This window comes from Prunus dulcis, chromosome 8 (genome assembly GCF_902201215.1).
Source record: "Prunus dulcis chromosome 8, ALMONDv2, whole genome shotgun sequence".
NCBI classification, from domain to species: Eukaryota; Viridiplantae; Streptophyta; class Magnoliopsida; order Rosales; family Rosaceae; genus Prunus; species Prunus dulcis.
In genome coordinates, this window is record NC_047657.1 from 17,367,662 (window position 1) to 17,380,434 (window position 12,773).

Sequence of the window (12,773 nt, forward strand, 5' to 3'; positions counted from 1 at the left end):
TTCGCAAAGATAGCCATAACACTAGATGCTGAAACCCGACATAGGTCCCATTTTGGTAAAGGTCGAAGTTGCGTGGTTTCCGGATACAGAGAGTGCCTTGCTTTTTTTTTTAAAGCTGTCCATGTTCCGGTGGAGTTTATTTATTTTTTCTTTTCTGCGAGCTCTTTATTTATTTATTTTAAAATTTTAACACCAAACAGTAATTATAAAGCAGCACGGTTTTCTTGACATTGTAATGACTGTATTTTACATTTTTGTGCATGATTAAAGACTCATCTTATGCCTCTATCTTGATGATGATGATGATGATGATATATATATATATATATATATATATTGAGGGAGATTGTATTTATAAATTAGTCATAAGCGCAACAAAAAAAAAATAAAATTACAGAGAGATCTAATCACAGCATCAAACTTATATGGTAACACCTCCACTTAAGTAACACAGAAAGAAAAAAGGATTAGGTTTATGAAGGTGTTATTATAGGATTAGGATCAGGGTTAAGAAATATAAAAGGATTAGGATCAGGATTAAGAAATATAAAAGGATTAGGTTTCTTCCCAGACCAAGACTTTGTCCTATATAACCTTAAAATAAAACCCCAAATCCATAACATATGAATAATAATACAGAGAAGAGAATTGGATCGATGAAGATTCCTGAAGAAATCGTATACGAAATCTTGCTTAGGTTACCCGTCAAGTCTCTACTTCCGTTCACGACAGTGTGCAAGTCATGGAATTGTATGATCAAAAGCTCTACCTTCATCCACACCCATCTCGAATCCAACCATCGAAACAACGACGTTCAACTCCTCCTCCACCATCCTGAATTTGATCTTTACTCATTGTACAGGGACGACGACAACAAAGACGACAGCCGTGCATGTGCATCATCATCTACGTTTATAGAGTATATTACCAATCTTGACAATCCATATGCATTTTACGCCGAACGCACTGGAACCAAGACCTGGGAATCCGAGTTTGTGGGAACTTGTAACGGGCTCGTGTGCATTGCTGTGAAAGACATTGATTTGACCACATTAGTTTGGAACCCTAGCATCAGAAAGTTTGTGGTTTTGCCCAAGTCTGGTGTTACCTTTTGTCATGAATATGATCATCGAGAAGTAATAACCTTTGCCTTTGGCTACGACAGGCTTGCCAATGACTATAAGGTCTTACGAAGAGTGCCTTGTTTTCTAGGAGGCCCATTGGTTTCATGTCAATATGAGATTTGGTCGTTAGCCAAGGGCTCTTGGAAGACTCTCATCAATACTGCTAATGATCGTCATCAGGAACGTGACATTGGAAACCGGTATTTTGAGGCTGGTCATCCGCCTGCTTTTGTCAATGGTGCTCTGCATTGGCTTCAAGCCAACGTGAGCACCTGGAATATTTCCATTGTGTCGTTTGATATGTCCGGTGAAGTGTTCGGCAAAATAGCCATACCACCAAAAGCTGAAACAAGAAAATGTTTCGATTTCAATCGACATTGCGTGGTTTCGAGGTACAGAGAGTCCCTTGCATTTTTCGAAAGCTGTCGGGAGAGGAGGGAAAGTGGTTTTGTTCTTCTCATGAACATGTGGGTGATGGAAGAGTATGGTGTGGCCAAATCATGGACTAAACTATTTGCAATATGCCTGGAAGGGAGTATTTGTAGACTGGTTGGTTGTAGTAAAAGTGGTGAAGAAGTTGTGCTCAAACTAATAGTTGATGATATCGTTGAATATCAATCTGTGAACACTAAGACCAAACAAGTTAAGAATTTTCATTTTGATGGAGAATGTTCTACTTATTACTCGGTCATGGGTGCTTTCACAGAGAACCTTGTCTTGCTTGACCAGCCTAATGTATTTACATACTAAAAGCAACAACCTACGTGTTCTGTTACAATTGCTTTCCACTTATTATGTGTTCTGCTAACACATTTCACCAATATTTTTTTATCAATTTTTTTTTTAATTATCAATATTTGAAAAGAATAAAGGCTTTTGTTAATTACATTTCGACACATTCAAGATAATAATCTCTTAATTTTCGAAACATTCAAGATAATAATATCTCTTAATTATGATTACTTATGATAAGCATCATAAAAGAAACACACCCTTTAACTGAAATTATGAAGAAACCATAATTTGGAATGAAAACCAAATTTCCTATGTATCCTTTTGAGGGAATCAAGCCAACTTGTAGTTCATTGGAGTCAGGCATGATTATCGGTGATGAAAATTTGAATGGAGATGTTGTGTTTGGGGATAATTTGGATATGAAAAAGTGTTTGGGGGCGAATTTAGTTAGAATAAACTAGGGATTCTTTTTGGACTTGTGGTTGCATCTAGAGATACTTCTAAATTGCCTATGTAACCTTGACGCTATTGAAACCAATGTAGTTCAGTCAAAGGAATGCTTTGGGTGGTTGTGTACAACTTGGTTTTTGATTTGGTAATTAATTTGGCTTTAGTGAGTACGTGAATTTGGACTTTTGTGATGGCACAAGTCCATCAAATTTATGCATTTTGAGATGGCACAAGTCCGTCAAGTTTGGAAACCGATCATGGGTGAATTTGATTTGTACACCCACTTAATGGGTATTTTCCTTGTGATCTTGATCCCCTTCACGATTGGTTTTGAGCCCATTAATTCAGAATTTTGTGAATTTAAAAATCTTGGAGCTGTTTTGGAAGTCAGTTTATAAAAAGTTGCTGGTCATTGGCCTGCTATTGTCAATGACTCAAATGGTGCTCTGCATTGGCTTCAAGCTAACGTGACCACCCTTAATATTTACGTTGTGTCGTTTGATATGTCCGATGAAGTATTCGGTAAGATGGCCAAACACCAGAAGTTGAAACATAAAAATGTTTCAAACAGTAGAGCCGCACGGTTATATTCTAAAATAAAATATTCAAAAGTAATCCGGTGTGGCTGTCCTCTTAAACGTATAGCCACACGGCTATACTGTATAAATATAATGTCATAAATGTATAGCCAGACGGCTATTCTCGATCTTAAATGTACAGTCGCCCCGCTATGCTCTATAAACATAATATAGTACAGCTGCCCGACTATACTCTACAATATAATGTCTTAAAAGTATAGCCCCCCGGCGATACTCTGTAAATATAATATCTTAAATGTATAGCCGCGCGGCTATACTCCATAAATAGAATATCTTAAATGTATAGCCGCCCGGCTATACCCTTTAAGTAGCATAATATGGATTTCTCGTTTTTAATTACTTTAATTAGGAGTTATGTTTAGTTATTATTTAATTAGTGAATTATTAGTATTTAAAAATTTTATTTTAAAAAAAGAAAATTTTAGTTACTATTTATTAAGTAATATAATTCATGAAGTTAATTAAAATATTTAACAATAATTATTCACCAAAGAAATCATAATTAAAGTATAATTACTAATTTAACTAATTAAATAAGGCAAAGGATATTATTTAATTACTAAAAATAAAATTGAAAAAAATTAATTAACCTAAACATAGTAAGTTTATATTTATTTTTAAAAGATAAACCTCTCCCGATGAAATTTTGTCGGCACATTTGCTGTACTAGAGGTCTAATCTGGCAAATATTTGCCAGCATATAACTGTGAGAGGTTTTTTTGTTTTTTTTTTAGTTTTTAAAATATAAATTTAGTTTCTTTAGTTTTGTTTTTTTTCCCAACTTCTTTAATTTAATATGTGTAATTAATATCTTAGCTATTTTGAATTACTTTGATTAGTAATTATGTTTTAATTATTATTTCTTTAGTGAATATTTAAACATATTACTGATTTCATAAATGACTTAATAAATAGTAATTAATTATTTTAAACCTAATTTCATTCAAATTTAAATTGGAAGGATATGTCTTATTTCCGTGTTCTTAATTAAAAATTTTCCAGAGCCCAAATAGGAAGAAACGTAGAAAAGGATTAGGTTTCTCCCTAGACCAAGACTTTCTCCTATATGACCTAAAATAAAACCCCAGATCCAAATAACACAGAGAATTGGATCGATGGAACCAAAGGCTCCCGAAGAAATCATATACGAAATCTTGGTAAGGTTAGCCGTCAAATCTCTACTTGAGTGCACGGCAGTATGCAAGTCATGGAGTTGTATGATCAAAAGCCCTACCTTCATCCACACCCATCTGAACAACCGATTAATCGAATCCAACCATCGAAACAACGACGGAGTTCAACTCCTCCTTCACAATCCTGAATTTGAGCTTTACTCATTGTACAGGGATGACGACGACCCCCGTGCATCATCATCTACGCTTAGGGAGTATACCGATCTTGACAATCCATACCAAGTTTACGCCGAACGCACCAGAAGCCGTACCTGGGGATCCGAGTTTGTCGGAACTTGTAACGGGCTCGTGTGCCTTGCTGCTGAAGACATTGACTTGACTACATTAGTTTGGAACCCTAGCATCAGAAAGTTTGTGGTTTTGCCCAAGTCTGGTGTTACCTTTTGTCATGGATATGGTCGAGAAGCAAGATGCGCCTTTGGCTACGACAGGCGTGCCAATGACTATAAGGTCTTACGAAGAGTGTCTTGTTTTCAAGAAGGCAAATTTATCTCATGTCAATATGAGATTTGGTCGTTAGCCAAGGGCTCTTGGAAGACTCTCAATACTGGTAATGATCGTCATCATCATGAACGTGACATTGAACAACGGGACTTTGATGCTGGTCATCCGCCTGCTTTTGTCAATGGTGCTCTGCATTGGGTTCAAGTCAACGTGAACACCGGGAATATTTCCGTTGGGTCGTTTGATATGTCCGATGAAGTATTCAGCAAGATAACCATACCACCAGAAGCTGAAACACAAAAATGTTTCGATTCTGATCCACATTGCGTGGTGTCGAGGTACAGAGAGTCCCTTGCATTTTTCGAAAGCTCTGAGGAGAGGAGAGAAAGTGTTGGTTGTGGTTGGCTTCTTCACATGACCATGTGGGTGATGAAAGAGTATGGTGTGGCCAAATCATGGGATAAACTATTTGCAATATGCCTGGAAGGGAGTATTTGTAGACTGGTTGGTTGTAGAAAAAGTGGTGATGAAGTTGTGCTCAAACTGATTGTTGATAACGTTCAATATCGGTCTGTGAACTCTAAGACCAAACAAGTTAAGAATTTGCAAATTAAAGGATCGTGCCGTTACTCGGTCATGGATGCTTTTACTGAAAGCCTTGTCTTGCTTGACCAGCCTAATGTATTTACATACTAAAAGCAACAACATGATGTATAATTTGATTTGAGTTAGAACTTGCTTTTCACTTATTATGTGTTCTGTTTTCTTATGCTAATTTCAAAAGTTTAAGGTTTTCTTTTTCGTTGTGTTGAAAAAGATCAACAACAAATCCCCAATTTTGTTGTATTACATGGAAAATTAATGGCGGCTAATGATTTGATTTCCCAACCGATACATATGAACAATACTGTTCTTATAACAACAACAAACTACTAATGGAATATTGAGAAACATTTGCAATGCGAACTGGTCTACATATTTCATCAATTAAAAGTACCTAACCAAACTATATTACAGTTTAAATTTAAGGGGGTAGGAGCATCAAAACTCAAATTAAACAGCTGATGAAGGAGGGCCTGTCCTTGAGACCATGAATCCAGGTTTGAGCATTGCCGGATCGTTGCATTCGTCGGTATATACATAAGCCAATCCACCATGACTGGTCACATCCATTCCTGCCATCTCCTCCTCTGATGAAATCCTCAAGAGCTTCAACTTGTGCAGCAAGAAAAACAATGTTCCCATTGTCAAGCTCACAAACCCTACAATCACCACAATCTGAACCAAATGTGCAGCCAAGAGCTTTGCACCTCCTCCCATCAAAAGCCCATATGGCCTGTTTGGTTGCCTTGAATAGACTTCATCCACATAAGCCTTTTTGGCGAACAATGCAGTAAATATAATTCCCCATGAGCCACACCCTCCATGAAGCTGTGCTGCTTCTAATGGATCATCATACTTCAACTTCTCAGCAAGCTTGTTGCATCCCATCAAAACCCAAGCTGCCACAAACCCACAAATGATTGCAGCCCAAGGATCAACAACTGAGCAACCAGAGGTGATTGCTGCAAACCCGCCAAGCAGGCCATTGCAAACATCGGTGAGGTTCCAATGACCGGAGAGCAAGCGCTTCCCAAAGAGAGTAGTCAGTGCTGCTGAGCATCCAGCCATTGTGGTTGTCACTGCAGTTCTTCCTATTGCACTCCATTGTCCATAATAGGATCCACTCTCTCCATAGGCCTTGAGAATGTTGAGGAATGAGCCTGCATTGAAGCCATACCAACCAAACCAAAGCAGAAATGTGCCCAAAACAACCAATGTGCCGCTATGTCCACGCAGACTCACAGACCTACCTTCATGATCGAACCGGCCTATGCGGGGGCCTTCGATAAGAGCACCCCACAAGCCTGCTATGCCTCCAACCAGGTGAACAACACCAGAGCCTGCAAAATCAATGACCCCAGAACCAAATAAAAGATTGTCAGCACGAGCAGGGCTTGCCCATCCATCAGCAGACCAAAACCAATGAGAAACAATGGGGTAGACGAAGCCAGTCAAGAAAGATGAATAGATCAAGTATGCAACGAATTGGGTTCGTTCAGCAATGGAACCACTTGTGATTCCAGCAGCTGCAATGGCAAAAGCCCATTGATAAATAAAGTAACCGTAATCGAAAGACTGAGAAGGAAACTTGTTAAGGCCAAAGAAGTGTTGGCCTATGAAGCCATTGGAGGGGGTGCCAAAGGCCAAGGCAAAACCAAAAAGGTAGTAGAAGAGGCCGCCTGTGGCAGCGTCAAGGACATTGGTGAGCATTATGTTCATGGTGTTCTTGGCACGAACAGAGCCGGCACAGAGCATGGCAAAGCCGAGCTGCATCGCGAAAACAAGGTAGGCAGAGAAGAGAAGGTAGGTGTTGTCAACAGCATAGGCTGTGTCAACAAACTTGTTCGAAACGGCATCAAAGCGGCCGCAGATGTATTGGGCGGCTGCGGTGGCATTGGCAGCTGCACCCAAAAGGGGTTGGAGGTCAGAGGCTGAGCAAGAGATAGCAGCCATGGGAGAGACTAGAGGAGGAAGACGGGAATGTGGAGAGGTGGAGAATCTGAAGGCTATTTATTGTGACAAAAATATCCCAAGAAATTCCAGAGGTGGATGGCCAAGAATTAGGAGAATCTAATAGATTCCGTAGTGAAATAGAAGACAAGTGGAGACCAAATACGCTTAGGTCCGTAATTCCATAACTGATTTTCCTCCTATTTTGGAGATCAGAAACTGTAAAGCTGTTACATTCTGTACTATATAACACCACGTGAGAAATTTAACCAAGCTAAATGAACGTTTCAAATTTTCCTCCAATCTGTGAATATTCCATGCCTGATTGGTCAATTGCTATTAAAGTGTAAAGTAAAAACAAGGAAAAGTCTCAACCATAAGATGATAAAACAATCAGGAAATATACATGATTTTAAAAAAATTTCTATATTGGGGTCTTCATGTTTTTGGTACATGCACTAGCTCAAGTAATAATAATACAAACATTTGGAAAGCTATCTCAATTGTACAACCTTGTGACTTCCCAGAGTTTTGCCATCACCACGGGCATTCTTGTGGAACGAAAACTATGAAGCCTAGTCATATACCCAGGTATCACTAACTTTGACTCGTATCGTAATAGACGTCGCCCATCTTCAAGAGATAACCAACCAGCAACTCAAGGTGGAGGAGCCCATTTCCCAGCTTTGAACTCTTTATAGAAGCTGGAACGTTTAGAAACAACAAACAAAAAATCCTGTCCGGGAAAAACCAAACAATTGTCATAAGAAAAAAAATGAAAGGAATGAAACTGATACGACAGTAACTGTGCGCTGAAGACAGACCTGGGATCCCTCGAATAACAAAGTTAGGTTCTTTCAGAACATCATGAAGTGCTCTTTTCTCATTTACTTTCACCCATTTAGAGGAACCTTTGCCTGACGAACATCAGATAAAGAAAGTTCAGATAAACTTGTCAAGAAAACGAAATCCTGGGAAAAATGGGCTCAAATAATGTTTCTTTGCAATTAGTGATAGTTTAAAAAATGAACAGTTTTTCAAGCCGAAAGAAGTCATGTACAAAATTTAGTTGGCAACAGAACTCAATAAATACACCCCAAGACACGGATAGAGCCGGTTAAAATAAGGTCATGGGTGTAAATTACATATGACTATAATAAACTTTAATCATATTGAATGTAAGACCTGGCTTTCTGCACCAACAATCATGTATATAGGAGAAACTAAATTGTCCATGATCAGAGGCCACCAACAAATGACTTTTCATAGATTAAACCATATACATGTGCACGCACAACCAAAATTAAGATGAATTTCACTCTAGTGCATCATGAAACATATCCAGCCTAATAGTTGAATGCTCAAATGGATAATCAACAAATTACTGGTAAGGAAAGCAAAAGATGGTGTAGTGTCACTTGGCACAAGAAATGTAGGAAAAAGAAACTTGAAGACACCCTACCTGCTGAGCTGCCATCATTAGAATTCTTATTTGCATCCTTTTCCTCATCACCGATGTTTTCCACATGAGAAGCTGCAGTGCCCTCTAAGAGACAGCGAAGAATCTTTGTTTTTGACAGAGAAACTCCTGGACTTGCCTTATAAATCAAGGACAGAGAAATTTGAAAATGCACAGTTAATTTCATCTTTAAAGATACAAAAAATTATTCCTTACTGACATACCCACGAAGATATGGAGATAACTAACTAGGTTTATACAAGTTCATTCATACACCTCTTTTCCTACTCTTTGATGCATGGGCATTCACAGGAATACCCAGCATGCTCTATTAGTTACACTTTCCCTTCAATTAACCACATTGCAATACAAGGGAAAAGTTTGGAATTTCAACAAGCCAGTTGTGATCTCATGTCCTAACAATTGGAAACTAAGCGAACCAAATATCCAATCACAATCCCGCAGCATGCATACTAAAGTCCAAGAAAAATAAACTCAAAAGAGTGGATAGCAGCACCCTAGAATCAGATAATGCGTTTATGTCAACCCAACAGTCATGGCTCATGCCACAACATCCAGTTCTACAGATTTAATAATTATCATCGCTTCATGTAGATGATATGGTCAACCTCCTGAGACCTAGCCAATTACTCTCAGAAGTCAAATATGATGCAAGCAATCCAAAATATAGATGAACTTGCTCATTTTCCTTTGCTAGAGAAGTTCAATAATGCAGAATATTAAGAAGATTCTTCAGAAAGCAACTTCCTTTTAATATTGAGTATATGTAAACCAAATTACAACAAAATAAAATGACCTACTTCATAGTATAATTCAACAGCTTCACGAGTGTAATTGTGTTCCTGATCCCATGACAAAGGTGGGCAGTTTTCTGAAAACATGTTTGAAAACTCCGGAAAACACAAAATGCACATATATCCAAAAGCATTGGATGCTACATAGAAAACTCATAGGCAATTCAACTTTAAAATATACCAGAACACTTTAAAAGAAGGATATCATGTCCAGATTAGCTGACAACATTTAAGTCTCACAGAAATCCTCAATGAAGTCACTGGACATAACCTCTGCATACAGCAGAAGAACTGGCCAATGAAGAATATTATTCTTATCTAATACAGGCTTTCTTAATCCTGTAAGTCCTTGATACATTGCCTTCCCAATTTTCAGTCCTCTACTTTCGATCGCGGAAACAAGGTCATGCATAGTTTCAACAAAGAAATAAACATGAGCCTGAGAACAATCACAAACAGTTCATTCATAATTGTATCATTCCATTAGTAATATAATGAAACCTTAGCCTCTGTTGGAAACTTGAGCCTCACGCTGTTCATGTTCCATCTTCTTTGACTCAATTTGCCTTAACAGCTTCTTTAGCTCTTCGTTACTTGGGTCATGCTTAAGCCCATTTTGGCAATGCAAAGTTGATTCAAGCAACAAATTCAGTGCAAAATACGCTTTGGCAGCTCGGTACAAAGCCTATCATCAAAACCCATATCGCTTAAAAAAATAATAATAATAAATAAATAATAAAAAAGACTAAATATTCAAACAAAGGCCAGCTGAGAACAATAACATGGTAAAAATTTGAACACCTTGACATTAGTGGAACAGAGCTTAATTGAGTCCTCAGCATCAGTAAGAGCACGTCTGTAGTTACCAAGTAAAAGATTAACATGGGCCCTATTGGAAAAGAGAATAGAGGTGTCACCGTGTCAGAGTCACTCAAAGCTTGCTGATTTATTGCTCTCGTGTACCAATCTATGGCATCAGCGAAGTGCTTTTTGCCCATCTTCACATACTCGTTACCCTTGTCCTGCGAAACCCAACAAAAATATATATATGTAAAACAAAGACAATATAATCCTATCAAGTGCTTCTTCTTTTTATTTATTTATTTTTTTTAAAGGACTTTTTCTATTGAAAGTGGCGATAGCATATTAAACTCACACACACAACAAGGATGCTATGACTCGAACCCAGAATCTTGCCTAAGGGAGTAAATACTCCAAACTACTATATTCGTGAGCCCTTTGTCCTATCAAGTGCTTTTTAATGTGTGAGAGAGAGAAAACCTTGAGTTCAATAGCAGTATTTTCTTTGAGAGCGGCTATGGCATCAAGGTCATCTCTTTCGCTTTCGGTTTGGGGTTCAGACCCCTTTTCCATCCATCAATATTGCCATTGCTTCTTCGAATTCGCTTCTTTTCTAGTTCTGCTGCTGGCAGAGTATTGCTTGAACCTTACGCAGAAGCTGGGACTTGCATACTGGTAATATACAAAGAGCAAAATATGATTGCGAATGCGTTTGCTGGGCTGAGTTTATGTTTTCCTATAGGCCTTTTATGTCTGGATTCTCAAGATACATTTTAGTGTAGTTTATGTTTTGGGCCTTTGGCTCCGCAATTGAAGTCATAACCTTTACCCATGGGCCCTCTCACACATGTTTTGTTAGAGAAAAAAAAAATAATAATAATTGAACCTGCTCATCAACACAGAAGATTTTGGATGAGAAAGCTAAGTTCAAACATTATCTCCTGCCAACATTTATGGAGCAGATGTTGACAGAATCTGTCCTGAATTTTCCGAAATTCATAACGAAATCTGTGAAAATTCCGACATCACCCCGATGCTGGGCCCATTTACTCAAGATCGAGACTTTCTACCGAAAATTTGGCAGAGATTTCCCTATAATTTAAACAATCCCAAAAATTTCAACCTGCATAAAACACATTTAATAACTCAACAGACAGCACGCATAATATAATTTCAATTTGATGATTATCAATTGTTTGATGAACTAAGGGTTAACAATTATTTATGAGTGTGTCATACATTATTTATCACAAGTCATCAACCAAATTAAACTCGTTGTTTCGAAAATTTCACATGTCCTATAAAATATGTAGGTTTTAATTTATCCTAAGCTAGTGCACAAATATAGTGAATCCTTTTAATTGCAAAATGGGTGAGTGAGAAGTTTCTTGTAAGGATAAATTAAAAATAAAAGTGGGTGAAATGAATGATGCATATATTTTCACCAAATTAGACATAACACCATCTCTTAGTACAAATGTTGAAAGTAGACCGAACCTTGATATCATGCAAGTCAAAGCCATGAGGCTTTAGAAAAAGCTAGGTAGAAATGTGAAAGCCATTATTGATAATATCCCGTTGGCGTCTGTTTACGCGTAACAATACCACCATCACATTAATCGCAACCAACGCACGCCTATTGTGGTTTTTCTTTGTAGCAAGGAAAAAGTATGCTAATTTTGGAAGCTTCGAGGCCTTTGACGTTTTAGCTGTTTGCAGCACGTCTCTCTTCCTATCCTCAAGCTTTGTTTGCATGCTTTTTTCTTTTTGTCGTTCAGCATGTTTGCTTGAACTTCACTGCTTGCATCCCTTTTGGCCTCGGTTGTTTTCTGTGGCTTGCAATGAATTCCAGTTGTGGAAAAAGAAATTTTAGTGAAATAAATTTCATTGGACCATAAAATAATTAGGGTTCGGTGAATTGAATTGTGGGCCTTATAATTCGCACATCTGGCGTATGACTCATCAAAATCGAATTAGTTGTCAAAAATTGACACGTGGCGACATCCGACAGAGTGCATCAAACGGTTCAAGATGAAGACAAAATTAAGGGAAAGAATCTTCTGTGATTGACTATGATTTAAATCAAATATTAATCAGGTCAATCAATTGAAGATAATTTGGATAAATTGCCAGATTATGGGAATTGATTTAAATCAAATCAAAATCCCATAAAACAAGGTTTTAAATAGTGAAAGTTATTTAGGTCAAGCATCCTACAAGAGTCTATAAATAGGAGGTCTCAAGACGAAAGAAGGGTCAGAGAAAAAACCTAGCACTCAGAAGAAACAGAAAACTCTCTGCATTCTTCACCCTACTTTAGAAGAGCCACCAAACACAACAAATACGTGCCGTTTCCTTCACCATAGAAAAATCCCAAACACCAAACAAGCTTCATGCTACCCGTTTGATCAAGATTAAGTCTCTACGACCCTTGTATCAAACACAAATTTTCTTTAAACACTTTGGAGATCGAATCAGAAGATTCAATACAAAGATTGTAACCCTAAATTTCATAAATACAAATATTATTTTGTACACGTGTTCTTGTTTTATTTGAACAGAGCTTGACATTAGTGGAACAGAACTTAATTTAGTCCTCA

The 12,773-nt window shown here is 37.7% G+C and overlaps 4 protein-coding genes and 1 pseudogene across 5 annotated transcripts; 2 read left to right on the forward strand and 3 right to left on the reverse strand.

Moving 5' to 3' along the window:
• Positions 1 to 623: 623 nt before the first annotated feature.
• On the forward strand, positions 624 to 1,874 carry LOC117638638 (F-box/kelch-repeat protein At3g23880-like). Its single transcript, XM_034373733.1, has one exon. The coding sequence runs from the start codon at positions 624 to 626 to the stop codon at positions 1,872 to 1,874; it is 1,251 nt and encodes a 416-aa protein (XP_034229624.1).
• A 2,149-nt stretch (positions 1,875 to 4,023) lies between these two features.
• Positions 4,024 to 5,241, forward strand: LOC117638639 (F-box/kelch-repeat protein At3g06240-like). Its single transcript, XM_034373734.1, has one exon. It carries the CDS (start codon positions 4,024 to 4,026, stop codon positions 5,239 to 5,241), a length of 1,218 nt encoding a protein of 405 aa, XP_034229625.1.
• Positions 5,242 to 5,498: 257 nt separating this feature from the next.
• On the reverse strand, positions 5,499 to 7,104 carry LOC117637623 (ammonium transporter 1 member 4-like). Its single transcript, XM_034372554.1, has one exon. The coding sequence runs from the start codon at positions 7,099 to 7,101 to the stop codon at positions 5,599 to 5,601; it is 1,503 nt and encodes a 500-aa protein (XP_034228445.1). The 5' UTR covers positions 7,102 to 7,104; the 3' UTR covers positions 5,499 to 5,598.
• Positions 7,105 to 7,535: 431 nt separating this feature from the next.
• LOC117637947 lies at positions 7,536 to 10,064 on the reverse strand. 2 transcript variants are annotated; one of them, XM_034373004.1, is made up of 4 exons: positions 9,379 to 10,064; positions 8,561 to 8,696; positions 7,923 to 8,015; positions 7,536 to 7,834 (listed from the first exon to the last, which is right to left on the reverse strand). In XM_034373004.1, the coding sequence occupies exons 1-4, from the start codon at positions 9,490 to 9,492 to the stop codon at positions 7,812 to 7,814; spliced, it is 366 nt and encodes a 121-aa protein (XP_034228895.1). In that variant the 5' UTR covers positions 9,493 to 10,064; the 3' UTR covers positions 7,536 to 7,811. The 2 variants fall into 2 exon arrangements, with proteins under 2 accessions (XP_034228895.1, XP_034228894.1); XM_034373003.1 differs by having other exon boundaries at positions 7,536 to 8,015.
• LOC117637948 lies at positions 10,061 to 10,820 on the reverse strand (annotated as a pseudogene).
• Positions 10,821 to 12,773: the final 1,953 nt, after the last annotated feature.

Bases quoted from the DNA above. Each gene is read 5' to 3' on its own strand.
- LOC117638639 (XM_034373734.1), top strand. From the start codon at position 4,024: ATGGAACCAAAGGCTCCCGAAGAAATCATATACGAAATCTTGGTAAGG.
- LOC117637623 (XM_034372554.1), bottom strand. From the start codon at position 7,101: ATGGCTGCTATCTCTTGCTCAGCCTCTGACCTCCAACCCCTTTTGGGT.
- LOC117638638 (XM_034373733.1), top strand. From the start codon at position 624: ATGAATAATAATACAGAGAAGAGAATTGGATCGATGAAGATTCCTGAA.
- LOC117637947 (XM_034373003.1), bottom strand. From the start codon at position 9,492: ATGTGCATTTTGTGTTTTCCGGAGTTTTCAAACATGTTTTCAGAAAAC. The intron at 8,697-9,378 runs GTAGGTCATTTT...TTGATTTATAAG, and splicing joins CTGTTGAATTATACTATGAA to GCAAGTCCAGGAGTTTCTCT. The intron at 8,016-8,560 runs GTAGGGTGTCTT...GATGTTCGTCAG, and splicing joins TAATGATGGCAGCTCAGCAG to GCAAAGGTTCCTCTAAATGG.